The sequence below is a fragment of the Mustela nivalis genome (genome assembly GCF_964662115.1).
Source record: "Mustela nivalis genome assembly, chromosome: 2".
Lineage (NCBI taxonomy): Eukaryota > Metazoa > Chordata > Mammalia > Carnivora > Mustelidae > Mustela > Mustela nivalis.
The window spans coordinates 16,111,947-16,127,804 of NC_139021.1; the positions used below are offsets into that span (position 1 = coordinate 16,111,947).

The following is a 15,858-nucleotide window of genomic DNA, read 5'->3' on the forward strand; positions in this document are numbered from 1 at the left end:
AGGGAACAAAAGCTCCTGAAAGCGAACCCGAGCGGATTACTCACCCCGCCCCGGGTAAGGGAGGTGTAATTCCACCTGGGGCAAAGACACGTGAGAATCACTACAACAGGCCCCTCCCCCAGAAGATCAACAAGAAATCCAGCCGAGACCAAGTTCACCTACCAAGGAGTGCGGTTTCAATACCAAGGAGAGCAGCAGAATTCCAGAGGAGGAGAAAGCCAAGCACGGAACTCATGGCTTTTTTCCTGTGATTTTTTTTTAGTCTTGCAGTTAATTTAATTTTTTCTTTTTCATTTTTTTTTTTTCTTTTTCTTCTCGCCTTCGGGTAAAAAATTTTTTTTTTAACTGTTACCTTTTTCTTTTTTAACGATTTTTTACTAGTTTATCTAATATATATATTTTTTCTTTTTTACATTTTTCTCAGGTGTTTTCTTTTTTAAAAAAAAAATTTTTTTTTTCTTTTCTTTTTTTTTTTCTTTCTTTCTTTTTGAACCTCTTTTTATCCCCTTTCTCCCCACTCACGATTTTGGATCTCTTCTAATTTAGTTAAAGCATATTTTTCTGGGGTTGTTGCCACCCTTTTAGTATTTTACTTGCCCCTTCATTTACTCTTATCTGGCCAAAATGACAAGACGTAAAAATTCAACGCAAAAAAAAGAACAAGAGGCAGTACCGAAGGCTAGGGACCTAATCAATACAGACATCGGTAATATGTCAGATCTAGAGTTCAGAATGACAATTCTCAAGGTTCTAGCCGGGCTCGAAAAAGGCATGGAAGATATTAGAGAAACCCTCTCGAGAGATATAAAAGCCCTTTCTGGAGAAATAAAAGAACTAAAATCTAACCAAGTTGAAATCAAAAAAGCTATTAATGAGGTGCAATCAAAAATGGAGGCTCTAACTGCTAGGATAAATGAGGCAGAAGAAAGAATTAGTGATATAGAAGACCAAATGACAGAGAATAAAGAAGCTGAGCAAAAGAGGGACAAACAGCTACTGGACCACGAGGGGAGAATTCGAGAATTAAGTGACACCATAAGACGAAACAACATTAGAATAATTGGGATTCCAGAAGAAGAAGAAAGAGAGAGGGGAGCAGAAGGTATACTGGAGAGAATTATTGGGGAGAATTTCCCCAATATGGCAAAGGGAACGAGCATCAAAATTCAGGAGGTTCAGAGAACGCCCCTCAAAATCAATAAGAATAGGCCCACACCCCGTCACCTAATAGTAAAATTTACAAGTCTCAGTGACAAAGAGAAAATCCTGAAAGCAGCCCGGGAAAAGAAGTCTGTAACATACAATGGTAAAAATATTAGATTGGCAGCTGACTTATCCACAGAGACCTGGCAGGCCAGAAAGAGCTGGCATGATATTTTTAGAGCACTAAACGAGAAAAACATGCAGCCCAGAATACTATATCCAGCTAGGCTATCATTGAAAATAGAAGGAGAGATTAAAAGCTTCCAGGACAAACAACAACTGAAAGAATTTGCAAATACCAAACCAGCTCTACAGGAAATATTGAAAGGGGTCCTCTAAGCAAAGAGAGAGCCTACAAGTGGTAGATTAGAAAGGAACAGAGACCATATACAATAATAGTCACCTTACAGGCAATACAATGGCACTAAATTCATATCTCTCAATAGTTACCCTGAATGTGAATGGGCTAAATGCCCCTGTCAAAAGACACAGGGTATCAGAATGGATAAAAAAACAAAACCCATCTATATGTTGCCTCCAAGAAACTCATTTTAAGCCCGAAGACACCTCCAGATTTAAAGTGAGGGGGTGGAAAAGAATTTACCATGCTAATGGACATCAGAAGAAAGCAGGAGTGGCAATCCTTATATCAGATCAATTAGATTTTAAGCCAAAGACTATAATAAGAGATGAGGAAGGACACTATATCATACTCAAAGGGTCTGTCCAACAAGAAGATTTAACAATTTTAAATATTTATGCCCCCAACGTGGGAGCAGCCAACTATATAAACCAATTAATAACAAAATCAAAGAAACACATCAACAACAATACAATAATAGTAGGGGACTTTAACACTCCCCTCACTGAAATGGACAGATCATCCAAGCAAAAGATCAGCAAGGAAATAAAGGCCTTAAACGACACACTGGACCAGATGGACATCACAGATATATTCAGAATATTTCATCCCAAAGCAACAGAATACACATTCTTCTCTAGTGCACATGGAACATTCTCCAGAATAGATCACATCCTCGGTCCTAAATCAGGACTCAACTGGTATCAAAAGATTGGGATCATTCCCTGCATATTTTCAGACCACAATGCTCTAAAGCTAGAACTCAACCACAAAAGGAAGTTTGGAAAGAACCCAAATACATGGAGACTAAACAGTATCCTTCTAAAGAATGAATGGGTCAACCGAGAAATTAAAGAAGAATTGAAAAAAATCATGGAAACAAATGATAATGAAAATACAACAGTTCAAAATCTGTGGGACACAATAAAGGCAGTCCTGAGAGGAAAATATATAGCGGTACAAGCCTTTCTCAAGAAACAAGAAAGGTCTCAGGTACACAACCTAACCCTACACCTAAAGGAGCTGGAGAAAGAACAAGAAAGAAACCCTAAGCCCAGCAGGAGAAGAGAAATCATAAAGATCAGAGCAGAAATCAATGAAATAGAAACCAAAAAAAACAATAGAAAAAATCAACGAAAGTAGGAGCTGGTTCTTTGAAAGAATTAATAAAATTGATAAACCCCTGGCCCGACTTATCAAAAAGAAAAGAGAAAGGACCCAAATAAATAAAATCATGAATGAAAGAGGAGAGATCACAACTAACACCAAAGAAATACAAACTATTATAAGAACATACTATGAGCAACTCTACGGCAATAAATTTGACAATCTGGAAGAAATGGATGCATTCCTAGAAACATATAAACTACCACAACTGAACCAGGAAGAAATAGAAAGCCTGAACAGACCCATAACCAGTAAGGAGATTGAAACAGTCATTAAAAATCTCCAAACAAACAAAAGCCCAGGGCCAGATGGCTTCCCGGGGGAATTCTACCAAACATTTAAAGAAGAACTAATTCCTATTCTCCTGAAACTGTTCCAAAAAATAGAAATGGAAGGAAAACTTCCAAACTCATTTTATGAGGCCAGCATCACCTTGATCCCAAAACCAGACAAGGATCCCACCAAAAAAGAGAGCTATAGACCGATATCCTTGATGAACACAGATGCGAAAATACTCAACAAAATACTAGCCAATAGGATTCAACAGTACATTAAAAGGATTATTCACCACGACCAAGTGGGATTTATTCCAGGGCTGCAAGGTTGGTTCAACATCCGCAAATCAGTCAATGTGATACAACACATCAATAAAAGAAAGAACAAGAACCATATGATACTTTCAATAGATGCTGAAAAAGCATTTGACAAAGTACAGCATCCCTTCCTGATCAAAACTCTTCAAAGTGTAGGGATAGAGGGCACATACCTCAATATCATCAAAGCCATCTATGAAAAACCCACCGCAAATATCATTTTCAATGGAGAAAAACTGAAAGCTTTTCCACTAAGGTCAGGAACACGGCAGGGATGTCCATTATCACCACTGCTATTCAACATAGTACTAGAGGTCCTAGCCTCAGCAATCAGACAACAAAAGGAAATTAAAGGCATCCAAATCGGCAAAGAAGAAGTCAAATTATCACTCTTCGCAGATGATATGATACTATATGTGGAAAACCCAAAAGACTCCACTCCAAAACTGCTAGAACTTATACAGGAATTCAGTAAAGTGTCAGGATATAAAATCAATGCACAGAAATCAGTTGCATTTCTCTACACCAACAGCAAGACAGAAGAAAGAGATATTAAGGAGTCAATCCCATTTACAATTGCATCCAAAACCATAAGATACCTAGGAATAAACCTAACCAAAGAGACACAGAATCTATACTCAGAAAACTATAAAGTACTCATGAAAGAAATTGAGGAAGACACAAAGAAATGGAAAAATGTTCCATGCTCCTGGATTGGAAGAATAAATATTGTGAAAATGTCTATGCTACCTAAAGCAATCTACACATTTAATGCAATTCCTATCAAAGTACCATCCATCTTTTTCAAAGAAATGGAACAAATAATGCTAAAATTTATATGGAACCAGAAAAGACCTCGAATAGCCAAAGAGATATTGAAAAAGAAAGCCAACGTTGGTGGCATCACAATTCCGGACTTCAAGCTCTATTACAAAGCTGTCATCATCAAGACAGCATGGTACTGGCACAAAAACAGACCCATAGATCAATGGAACAGAATAGAGAGCCCAGAAATAGACCCTCAAATCTATGGTCAACTCATCTTCGACAAAGCAGGAAAGAATGTCCAATGGAAAAAAGACAGCCTCTTCAATAAATGGTGCTGGGAAAATTGGACAGCCACATGTAGAAAAATGAAATTGGACCATTTCCTTACACCACACACAAAAATAGACTCAAAATGGATGAAGGACCTCAATGTGCGAAAGGAATCCATCAAAATCCTTGAGGAGAACACAGGCAGCAACCTCTTCGACCTCTGCCGCAGCAACATCTTCCTAGGAACAACGCAAAAGGCAAGGGAAGCAAGGGAAAAAATGAACTATTGGGATTTCATCAAGATCAAAAGCTTTTGCACAGCAAAGGAAACAGTTAACAAAATCAAAAGACAACTGACAGAATGGGAGAAGATATTTGCAAACGACATATCAGATAAAGGACTAGTGTCCAGAATCTATAAAGAACTTAGTAAACTCAACACCCAAAGAACAAATAACCCAATCAAGAAATGGGCAGAGGACATGAACAGACATTTCTGCAAAGAAGACATCCAGATGGCCAACAGACACATGAAAAAGTGCTCCATATCACTCGGCATCAGGGAAATACAAATCAAAACCACAATGAGATATCACCTCACACCAGTCAGAATGGCTAAAATCAACAAGTCAGGAAATGACAGATGCTGGCGAGGATGTGGAGAAAGGGGAACCCTCCTACACTGTTGGTGGGAATGCAAGCTGGTGCAGCCACTCTGGAAAACAGCATGGAGGTTCCTCAGAATGTTGAAAATAGAACTGCCCTATGACCCAGCAATTGCACTATTGGGTATTTACCCTAAAGATACAAACGTCGTGATCCAAAGGGGCACATGCACCCGAATGTTTATAGCAGCAATGTCCACAGTAGCCAAACTATGGAAAGAACGTAGATGTCCATCCACAGATGAATGGATCAAGAAGATGTGGTATATATACACAATGGAATACTATGCAGCCATCAAAAGAAATGAAGTCTTGCCATTTGCGACAACATGGATGGAACTAGAGCGTATCATGCTTAGCGAAATAAGTCAAGCAGAGAAAGACAACTATCATATGATCTCCCTGATATGAGGAAGTGGTGATGCAACATGGAGGCTTAAGTGGGTAGGAGAAGAATAAATGAAACAAGATGGGATTGGGAGGGAGACAAACCATAAGTGACTCTTAATCTCACAAAACAAACTGAGGGTTGCTGGGGGGAGGGGGTTTGGGAGAAGGGGGTGGGATTATGGACATTGGGGAGGGTATGTGCTTTGGTGAGTGCTGTGAAGTGTGTAAACCTGGTGATTCACAGACCTGTACCCCTGGGGATAAAAATATATGTTCATAAAAAATAAAAAGTTAAAAAAAAAAAAAAAACTCTACTTGGGGTGCCTCGGTGGCTCAGTGGGTTAAAGCCTCTGCCTTTGGCTCAGGTCATGATCTCAGGGAGCCTCCCTCCCCCCTCTCTCTGCCTGCCTTTCTGCCTACTTGTGATCTCTGTCAAATAAATAAATAAAATCTTTAAGAAAAAAAAAAACTCTACAAAATGGTATTTGATATGACTTATCCACCTAATTGTCAAATAGTTGCTGAGTAGCTACTAAATGCAAAGAAGCATGCTGGGCTCAATGTCACTAGCATTTTTCTTGTTTCATTTAAAAGTCTCTGCAGTGAGTCTTTCCTTTCTTCTCTTTTTCTTTTTTCCTCTTTGCTTTATGCTCTAGTCAAGTGTCAGGAAGAAATAGCAAGCCCAGAAATGCCAGCTCAATTACTGAAGAAAATAAAGATGGATAGAACACTATAAAATGCCCATCTAAATTCATGGAAAATCCACTATTTTCTAAGGTAATTAAAAGTTGATCTCATATAAGCTCAGCAACCCATATGCCAGCTGTCTCTCTCGGTACCTGCTTTGACTGATGAAGTCACTGAGCACCGCCTTCATTTTATCTTCTGATGCTTTCTCTGAAATCTTGATCAATTCTCTAACTTCTTCTATACTTTCTTCCTGGAAACAAACCACAGAGGTGGAGTGATGAGGGGCAGAAGGAAACACTGTAATGGAGACACTGATGATAATATCTCAGATATATTACTTCGCTATTTCGTGTTTTAGATATGAGGTAAGATTTCCCTCATTTTCTTGTGCTTGATCTGGGAAATGTCACTGTATTCTAATTTTGAACCTTGTTCTTCTTAACTGGAATTGGTCTAAATACAAGTCTTCCCTTACTTTACTCAAACTCATCGTTCCAAATGGAGAACCATTTATTTAGAGTTTACCCTGTGGGGAAATCTAATATCAGGACATACCTAACAAAGTAGAATAAATTTGATATAATTTTTAAAAACTCCAAAAGCAATGTTTAAGTCATTTGGTTATATGGGAATACAGCAGTACTGAATAATTCTAAATTTCAGGAGTTATTAATTCTTTTGATCATAGGGGTTTGGGCAGGGACGTAAGGTATTAGAGAGGGGAGGAGGATAGATTGCATATGACAATGGCCATATACTTGTATATTTAATAATCATACTTTCCGTTTTAGGTCTAAATTCTAGTATTCCATCCAGTGGCTTGGAGGGATACAGCACTTAAAAGGCAATATACATGTTATCACTGCTTTGCTAGAATTTACAAAAACTGCATTCACTACTACCCATCAAAGTTTGATATCTGGAGACACATGTTTCCCTCTTTCCCCTTCACTATAAGAACAAGTAAATTGTGGACTGATTAAAAATTTAGGTATCGGGTCAATCTACCTCTGTTCAAAGCCAGGCTCTATCCTTAAGTGAACTAACCCCCTTGTGCCCAGTTTCCTGTAAAATCAGGTAATAAAAGTGCCCACCTAATGCACCATAGGGAGGTGTGGACTTCTTCAAACACAGCTTAGTACTTAATAAACATTCAGTCATGTTAGCTGTGATATGCCAAGTACGGCAGGGATCCTGGCACTGAGAAAGGTAGAAATGAATGGTAAAGGCAGCTATGGTCTCTAGGAAAACATTCTTGTTTCGCCAAGCCTTTTAGAAATGAACTATCTCCTTGGCCTGAAGGAGAAGCAAAACCAGTCTTACAAAGCAAGTCTAAAGCTTCCACATAATGTGACACTAAACCAAGCATCCTCTACCACCTTCAGAATCTACCTCCCTGATGCCTGGGATCCCCAAAACCAGAGTGGAAACTTTGTTTCACACAACTAGAGACAGGATGATAAAGCAAATGAGAGAGAAAGAGAGAAATTTGTTCTTTCCTTAGCACAGGTTTTCATGGAAGGAGAGGGTCACCTGGTGAGGCATGGCGGCACAGAAAGTAGAAGGCACAAAGAGAAATACAAGAGCAGGCACAGAGATCAAAAATCAGGCTCAGGAGCACAAAGAAGCAGAGGTCCCAGGGCTGCCTTCTTTCCAGGGTGTTGGGTGGAGCCAGCCAGCAGTCACTGAATATTGGCACGGTCATAAATACTTCCACACGTTCAATCTCTCAAATAACTCTTGGCCCCGTTCAGGTGCCAGGTCTTATGCCAGATGTCACTGAACAGTCGGAAATTGTTATCGAACAAATAAACACACAAATCAATTCTAAAATACAGAGAGCTCTGAAGGTAAAGCACAGGGTATTATGAGAGAGGAGAACGGGCAGAAGCCAGAAGACTTCTCTGAGAAGTAGTTGAAACTGACCTATGGAGGTTGACAGGTGACCCAGGAGAAGCATGGAGGGGAAAAAGCTCAGGATAAGGTAATGGCATGGAGGTGGCTATGAGGCATAAAGAAACATCATTACCTCAAGAAATTGAAAATCCAATGTGCTTGGAACAAAGGAGAAAACATGTGAAAGGCAGGACTTAAAAAGAGGTGGCAGGACTTCACCTATAAGATCTCTACCATGTTAAGGACTTAGAGTTTTATATGAGTTGAAGCCAGGATCTATCAATTATGTGAGAAAGTTGTCAACTTCCTGCCCTTTGGAGATCAGGAAAACAGCCTGTCCCTAGGGACAGAATGTTAAGAAGCAGAGCAGGGTTTCTAATCCATGTAGTTGTATTTAAAGTCAAAATATATTCTCATTCCCTTGGTCCACAGGGTAGGAACTATGTGCCCTCCAATGAGGCAGCTGCAACTTACTTGTATTTAAATTGAAGTCAAGACCCTCTCCTGGATGAATAAAAAGATCCTTTTTGCCTCCAGCTGTCCAGTGTTCAAATCCATTACCTTTGAGAGTCACCTACCAGCAGGTCTGCCATTTTCTCCAGCATGTTGGACCAGTGCAGCCTGAATGTCTGGTCTCCCCAAGAACTGATGAAATAAATACAGGGCTTCTTGGCCTCAAAAGGCAAATAGTTGTAATTCCTATGAGAACAAGTTAAGTCTGGGTGTTACTTGGCCATCAGTATTATTCATGCAATTTTAGCCACATATTTATGTTTTATACATTCTGAGTGGGGTAGGGAGGGCTGGTGACAAAACAATAAAACTATTAACTCTATTCTAATCAGGGACCCATGAAAAATCAACAAGGAACATATATGTTGCAACAGTGGAGAGGTACTAACAGCTACAGTCATCAGGCCCAGGGCAAAGCCTAGAGCTGAGCACCAGAGGGCAGGGTTTATCAGGCAAGCTTTCTGCAAGGAGGAACTTCTCATTCCAGTTGAGAGAGGAAAGAAGGGAGAAAAAGTAACATATTAACTTTAATGTCTATAAGCTACACACTGTGTGAAACTCAACCAAGATAACAGGAGTGAATGAAATTGCTAGAGAACTTTAAGAGCTTAATGAGGATGAAGCATGTGCCTATATCTAAACTACAGCACCCATACCACCATCCATCCATTCATCCATCCATCCATCCATCCATCCAGGCATCCAGGCATCCATGCATCCATCCGTCCATCCATCCATCCATCCTTCCATCTATCCATCCATGCATCCAGGCATCCATGAATCCATCCATCCGTCTATCCATTCATCCGTCCATCTATCCATGCATGCATGCATTCTTCCATCCATCCATGATCTATGCATGCATCCATCCATGTGTTCATCCATCTGCCCATCCATCCATCTATCCATCCATCCATCTATTCATCTGTCCATCCATCCATGCACACATCCAATATTTACTGCTGCCAGGCATTGGTGTCAATAATGGGACAAGAGGGTGATGACATAGCTAGAAGGGGAGAAGTGGAGCCAAAGAAAATTTTTGAGGATGATGGTTGGATATGCTTAAATGTTGATGAGAAAAAGAGAGTTAACAAGGTAAGATTGAAGACAAAAAAGAAGAAACTAACTTGTCAGTTTTGGTCTCCAGGAAAGAAAGGGATGGGGTGAGGCAAGTAAGGTAGGAGAAGTGTGGCAAAAAGTTGAAGTTCCTGTCTAGTGATAGCTATAACATTGACCAAGTTTTCCCCAAATACCCTGTAATTTTTCCAGAAACAGCCAGGACCAAGAGAAGAGAAATGTAGAAGGAAGGCCAAGGCAACATTCTTGGAATGGGCAGGGTGAGACATATAGCCCTATAAACATGGGCAGTGTTTGGAGTCATACACCTATAGAGGCAGAGAGAGGAGAGACCAAGGGAGCAAAAGCTTTGTTTCCATTCCAAAAAACTAAAGAGAACTTCAGCCTGAAAGAATGGATGGTTGTTCTTTTTTGGTTCTCCAACGCAAATTTCTTCTGGAGATCATAAAATTAGCAAAGGTGTCCTATAGTCTGTTCTGCAGAAAATGAATCGGCAGGCACATTTAGAAAAGAAGCCAAATAAATTCTTGGCAGAGCCTGAGGTTGATATTATAACAGGAGAACAAAAAATAAATAAATAAAAAAGTTAGAATCAAACTGCTCTTTCACTTCTTTTAAAATTATTGCACCAAGAATCCTACAACAAGATACATTCTCATCCAGTATTGTCCCTTGTTCCAAGGTTTCTATGGTTCAGATTATTTTGCACTAATGATGTTCAGGGCCTTTGTCTCTTGGATTCTCAGAGTCTGCCTAGTCTTACTGGTCATGGGACTGAGATGCTGTGGGTCTCAGGCAAATTCAGTACAGATGGAGCATGGCAGATGGGAGGGCATCATGAGGGCACCATATTGCCAGTGGGAAGAGAGGGCTGCCAGTTTGAATGGCTGCCCTGACACAAGACCAGCCTTGTGACTTTGGGCAAGGGTAGCCTTAGAGTCCTGAGAATGAAATGATCATGGGATGTCCTGTGCTCTGATCTCATTCCTGAACTCCAGCCCAATACATAAATCATATGTGAGTGCATGCATTATAAAACTGGAAAGCCCAGAACAAATGCAAGGAGGTATTTTAATGAAGATAACACACAAATCAAGGGACTGTGTCTGTGCATGTGTGCATGCATGTACACATGTGTCTATTATATAGACACAGGATCCTCCAATTCAGCTGCTGCCACTCCAGTTTGCCACTATGTGGTCAGTGACTGAGGAATATTTCTGAGAGACAGAAAGTCCAAGAAACATAGCATGATTCATTTGGGCCTCCTTAAGCCGGCTGGCCAGAACTAATACAAGATGGCCAAGTGTAGTTTGAGACCTCTCATTTCTTCCCAAACTGTTTCCATACTAGATCTCCTGACACTTTCACCCATTGTCAACAATGGGCTAGTCCAACAAGGTGGGGAGGTTTCACTGCCTTGTCCCAGTGAAAGGATGCACTGTGCCTCTGAGCAGTTTCAGAAAATTCTCCCTGAGTTGCAGATCCAGTCACAGGATCCATCATTGACCAACTCAGTTTTGAGACTAGACAGAAACCATCAAAGGACTGGGGAGTTTGGGTTCCTTGTTAGATATGTGAAAAGGAGGTCAGACAACCAAATATGGCTGCTAGGAAAAAAAAAAAAATCCCAAGGTAGGTGGCCCATGGGAGGGAAAGGATTTAGAAAGTATAGGACACAGATAAGCAGATAAACAGCTAAGATTATTTTCACTTACTCCTTCATACTTCGTCCCAAATACTCTCTTTCCATTGCTTAAATCCCTTCCCATTCTTTAGGATGTTACCTTTTCTGTGACTTTCTCAACTCCTCACTCCTTCCCCAGGGAAAGTAAGTAATCTGCCTCCTCTCTCTGCCCCCTACCCTGGGCCCAACTCAGTTATGGTAATTCCTTAACTCATTCAAAAACATTTATGAGGATCTACTACATTCCAGGCTTAGAGAGGAGCAGAAACACAGGTGAATGTGACATGGTCTATGTCCTCAGGGTACTCACAGTCTCATAGGTAGACAAAAAAAGCATCTTAATGTAGTGTGAGTGGTGCTTGGTGGAGAAATCAGACTTGGGATTCAGGGAAGGGAATGTGGGCTTAGCCTTGAAGGGTAGTGGAAACCAACAGTTCTGAAAAGGGGGCTTGTTGCCTGGCACAGGGCAGAGCATTCTCAAAGGCCCAGAGGCAGCAAACAGCAGGACACATTTGGAGAACTAACAGAGACATTGTGTGGCAGCAATGACAGCCATTGGGGAGTGACTGGAAATAATGGTAGAGAAATCAATGGGGATGGAAATAACAAGGTACAGCTTCAAAATAATCCTGAAACCTACAGGCTGCCAATGAATGATGTCAGAGTAACTGGTTCTGACAGATAGTTTAGTGAATTTCTTGAAGATCCAAGCCAGGTAGGAAGTTGCTAGACTAATCCAGGACAAACATGCCAATGGCCAGAATTAAAGAAATGACCATTTATATGAGAAATACTTGAGAATCAAAACTGACCAGACTGCATTGCTGACTGGTCATGGGATGGAAGGGAACAGAGAGCAACTGACAACTTTTTGATGAGGTTCATAGGACACAGAGAATGGTAGGACTTGTCCATGAGATGGGAAAGATAGGAGGAGGAGCAAAGTTGTCTGTGAAGACAATGAACCTGCTACAACTTTGGGACACCCAAGTGGGGGTGTTTGGGTTTGCTGCTCAGGGAAGAGGGCTGTCTGGGGAAAAGATTTTGGGAGGCCTTGTTATCCTGACAGTGCTCAGCAAGCCATGGATCCGTGCCCAGAGAGAGTATCTAGATTGGGAAGAGCAGAGAAAGCGAAGAGCACCAGCAATGTTGTTCTAATCTCCTCACATACAAAAGGAGAGAACTATGTTCTCTTATGAGAACACAATGAGAAGATAAAGCTTTACTCATGGCACAAGGCTCAGAACACAGAAGACTCTTGCTGGGTCTGACTTTCCCTTATTGTAAATCACATGTTTGGTGCTCAATACCACTTTCTTACAACAGAATTCTAGAATTTTGCTTCTTTTTTCATGTTGAAAGTTTATGTGAGTTAAAGATCAGTGAGTGTTCACAGAAGTACCCCAGATGTTTTCTGAAATGGTCTTTTTTGGTAGATGACAGTTGTTTTTTGAGTTCTTTAGTCTGACCTCAGCAAAAACAAGATAAGAAATGATGTATCTAATAATCCCACTTACGTAATGGCACAGAGCTCAGATGAATATAGTAACTGTTAATAGGGTTCGGATTGAAATGTTAAATTCTGACCTTCCTACCTCGTTATGCTTCAAAGTTATATATATGGTAATAATAGTCATCATCATTGTCCTGTCCTTAGATGAATTACCTGGATGTGACATTTGGAGAGTTGTCAACATGTCACTAAAGATTCGGTAGAGTGGCTAACAGACACATGAAAAAATGTTCATCTTTAGCCATCAGGGAAAGTCAAATCAAAACCACATTGAGATACCACCTTACACCAGTTAGAATGACCAAAATTAACAAGACAGTTAAACACAAGTGTTGGAGAGGATGTAGAGAAGGGGGAACCCTCTTACGCTGCTGGTGGGAATGCAAGTTGATGCAGCCATTTGAGAAAACAGTGTGGAGATTCCTTTAGAAATTAAAAAATAGAGCTACCCTATGACCTTTAAATTGCACTACTGAGTATTTACCCCAAAGATACAACTGTACTGAAAAGAAGGGCCATATGTATCCCAATGTTCATAGCAGCAATGGCCACAATTGCCAAACTGTGGAAAGAGCCAAGATGCCCTTCAATGGATGAATGGATAAAGAAGATATGGTCCATATGTACAATGGAGTATTATGCCTCCATCAGAAAGTTGAATACCCAACTTTTGTATCAACATGGACGGGACTGGAGGAGATTATGCTGAGTGAAATAAGTCAAGCAGAGAAAGTCAATTATCATATGGTTTCACTTACTTGTGGAGCATAAGGAATAACATGGAGGACATTAGGAGAAGGAAAGGAAAAGTGAATTGGAAGAAATCAGAGGGGGAGATAAACCATGAGACACTGAGGACTCTAAGAAACAAACTGAGGGTTTTGGAATGGAGTGTGGTGGGAGGTTGGGTGAGCCTGGTGGTAAGTATTAAGGAGGGCACGTATTGCATGGAGCACTGGATGTGGTACATAAACAATGAGTCTTGGAACACTGAAAAAATAAAATAAAATTTTTTAAAAAGTTAAAAAAAAAAGATTCAGTAGAGTGGCAATGACCATGATGTCCCTGTTCGTGCCTTTCTCTCATAACTAAGATTAAAAAATGATGTTTCTGGTTTTAGGGAAGAACTTCCAAACAGTCCCAGGAACAGGTCAGACTCCTATTGTCAGAACCCTGGCTGATCTCCCCTACTGGGCTTCCTACCTGTTCCCTTCTGTCACAAGTGGCTTCTCTGGGTGAGTGGTGGAGACCATGGGGAAGGCAACATTGTGGGCTGCGTCCCCTTCTCCTTCGTGCAGGAGTGGAAGGCTGTCTTCTTCAGCTGATTCAGCTGACTTCTTCTTATTCCCATGATGGGACCCTCCATCAAGCAGGTTCCCAAAATTACCTAAAGAGATGGTAGCAAGGAGAGACAGGTCAGATGTCAAAAAGCAGAATCAGGCTACGTGGCATAAAGATCTAAGGTCATATCCTCCCAGGACAGAGAAATAAGATCTCAGTATGAAGGTAGGAAGTATGATGGTCAGACCAAAGAAATAAGATTAACAATGATGGTGAGTCATCATCTACATCCATCTTATGTTCTCTTTAGTAAAAACTAATTAAGTCACAAACTAATTGGATTCCATCTCCACTTGCTTCTGCTCCTTGGAAGGACATCCTCCTGATGGGAAGTAAGACCTTCTCTGATGGAATGCTCATTCCTGGAAAGATTTTCCCAGCTGTACATCACCACAGGAAGATCATCAGGAGTTATAATAACAGCACCCTCAATGTGCACAGAACTTCTCATGGATTAACTCATTACACTCTTGCAATAGCTTTATGAAGAGTTATTGTTATGCCAACTACATAGTTAAAGAAACTAAGACCCTGAGAAATCAAGAACCTAGGAGTAAGGGAATTAGGATTAGTAATCCAAGTCTTTCTAAATCCAAACTATACTCTTAATCCTTTTTTAGCATGAAAATAAATCTATCCCTTCATATTGACACTAGAGGAAACAAAGAACTAGTCATTTCTTTCTGAGGTACAAACCTCTGCCAGAATGCTATTTCTATGTAAGACAATAACACATTCACTAAAGAAACAGATATAAAGCCAATGTCATGTGCCAAGCACTGTGCTTGTTTGCACTTACCAATAGAAACTTCAAAGCTAATGGGTTTGTCTCCAATCTTCCGGTCAATCATGGTAGCTTCAAAAAATGCTCCAAAAAGTAAAAATTCCTCACATTTTTCTGGTGTAATCTATAGAAAGAAAAAAATATTTAGACAGGTCTGGCTCTAATTTTTTATTTTATTACCAGGAAGCTGAATTAGTGATGTTAACTCGTCCAGAGTGATTTGTAAGCATTTGAATTTCAGTGTCAGCCTGAAAGGCTTAAAGCCTTAAAGTGTCACTTCCCCACTCATCATGCAGGCAGAAACCAGAACCTACAAATTACAAATCAAAATTGAGCCATCTAAAAAAAAAAAAAAAATTGAGCCATCTATCTAGAATGATGTAATCTCAACCTTCTGAGCGTCTACCTTGCAATTAAAATCTGCTTCTTTTAAATTTTAAAGACAAAGATTGGTATGTGTATCTTCTATAGTACTATTGGTAAAACACAGGTTTGGAATCACTTTCAAGTGAGCAGCCATTTAGAAAACAGAATCATAGGACCAAACCCTTACATTATTTTTATGAATTATACAGGATGGTCGCATACATTATGTTTATTCCTCAACAACCCCAAAAGGTTGAAATCTGAATCATTCCCATTTTACAGGTGAAGAAGCTGAGGAAACTAAACTTAAGGTTGAGTTTATTAAATTTCCCAAGTATTCTGACCACAGACCAGGTTCTTTGAACTCAACCACATGTTAACCCAACACCTTGGTCCTGCTCAAAGACTTCCTGAAATAACACTTCCTGAAATAACATGAGCCTGGATAAAAGAGACAGAAGGGCTAGGCACTTGCGTGAGCATCAGTCCACCCAGTGCATCCAGGACGAGCTATAAGCACGTGGAGGGTCCCAGGATCACATCTGCTTTTACACTGAAAAGGGCCTTGGGG

At 40.2% G+C, this 15,858-nt stretch overlaps 1 protein-coding gene across 1 annotated transcript in view; it reads right to left on the reverse strand.

The window, feature by feature from the left end:
• Positions 1-15,858, reverse strand: part of FER1L6 (fer-1 like family member 6) — a 160,588-nt gene that overhangs the window by 78,531 nt on the left and 66,199 nt on the right. The window contains exons 12-15 of the mRNA XM_082721744.1: positions 14,937-15,045; positions 14,000-14,183; positions 8,582-8,702; positions 6,257-6,357 (exon numbers count right to left, since the gene is read on the reverse strand). Of these exons, the coding sequence (XP_082577870.1) occupies positions 6,257-6,357; positions 8,582-8,702; positions 14,000-14,183; positions 14,937-15,045 (515 nt within the window). The remainder of the gene's footprint in view (positions 1-6,256; positions 6,358-8,581; positions 8,703-13,999; positions 14,184-14,936; positions 15,046-15,858) is intronic.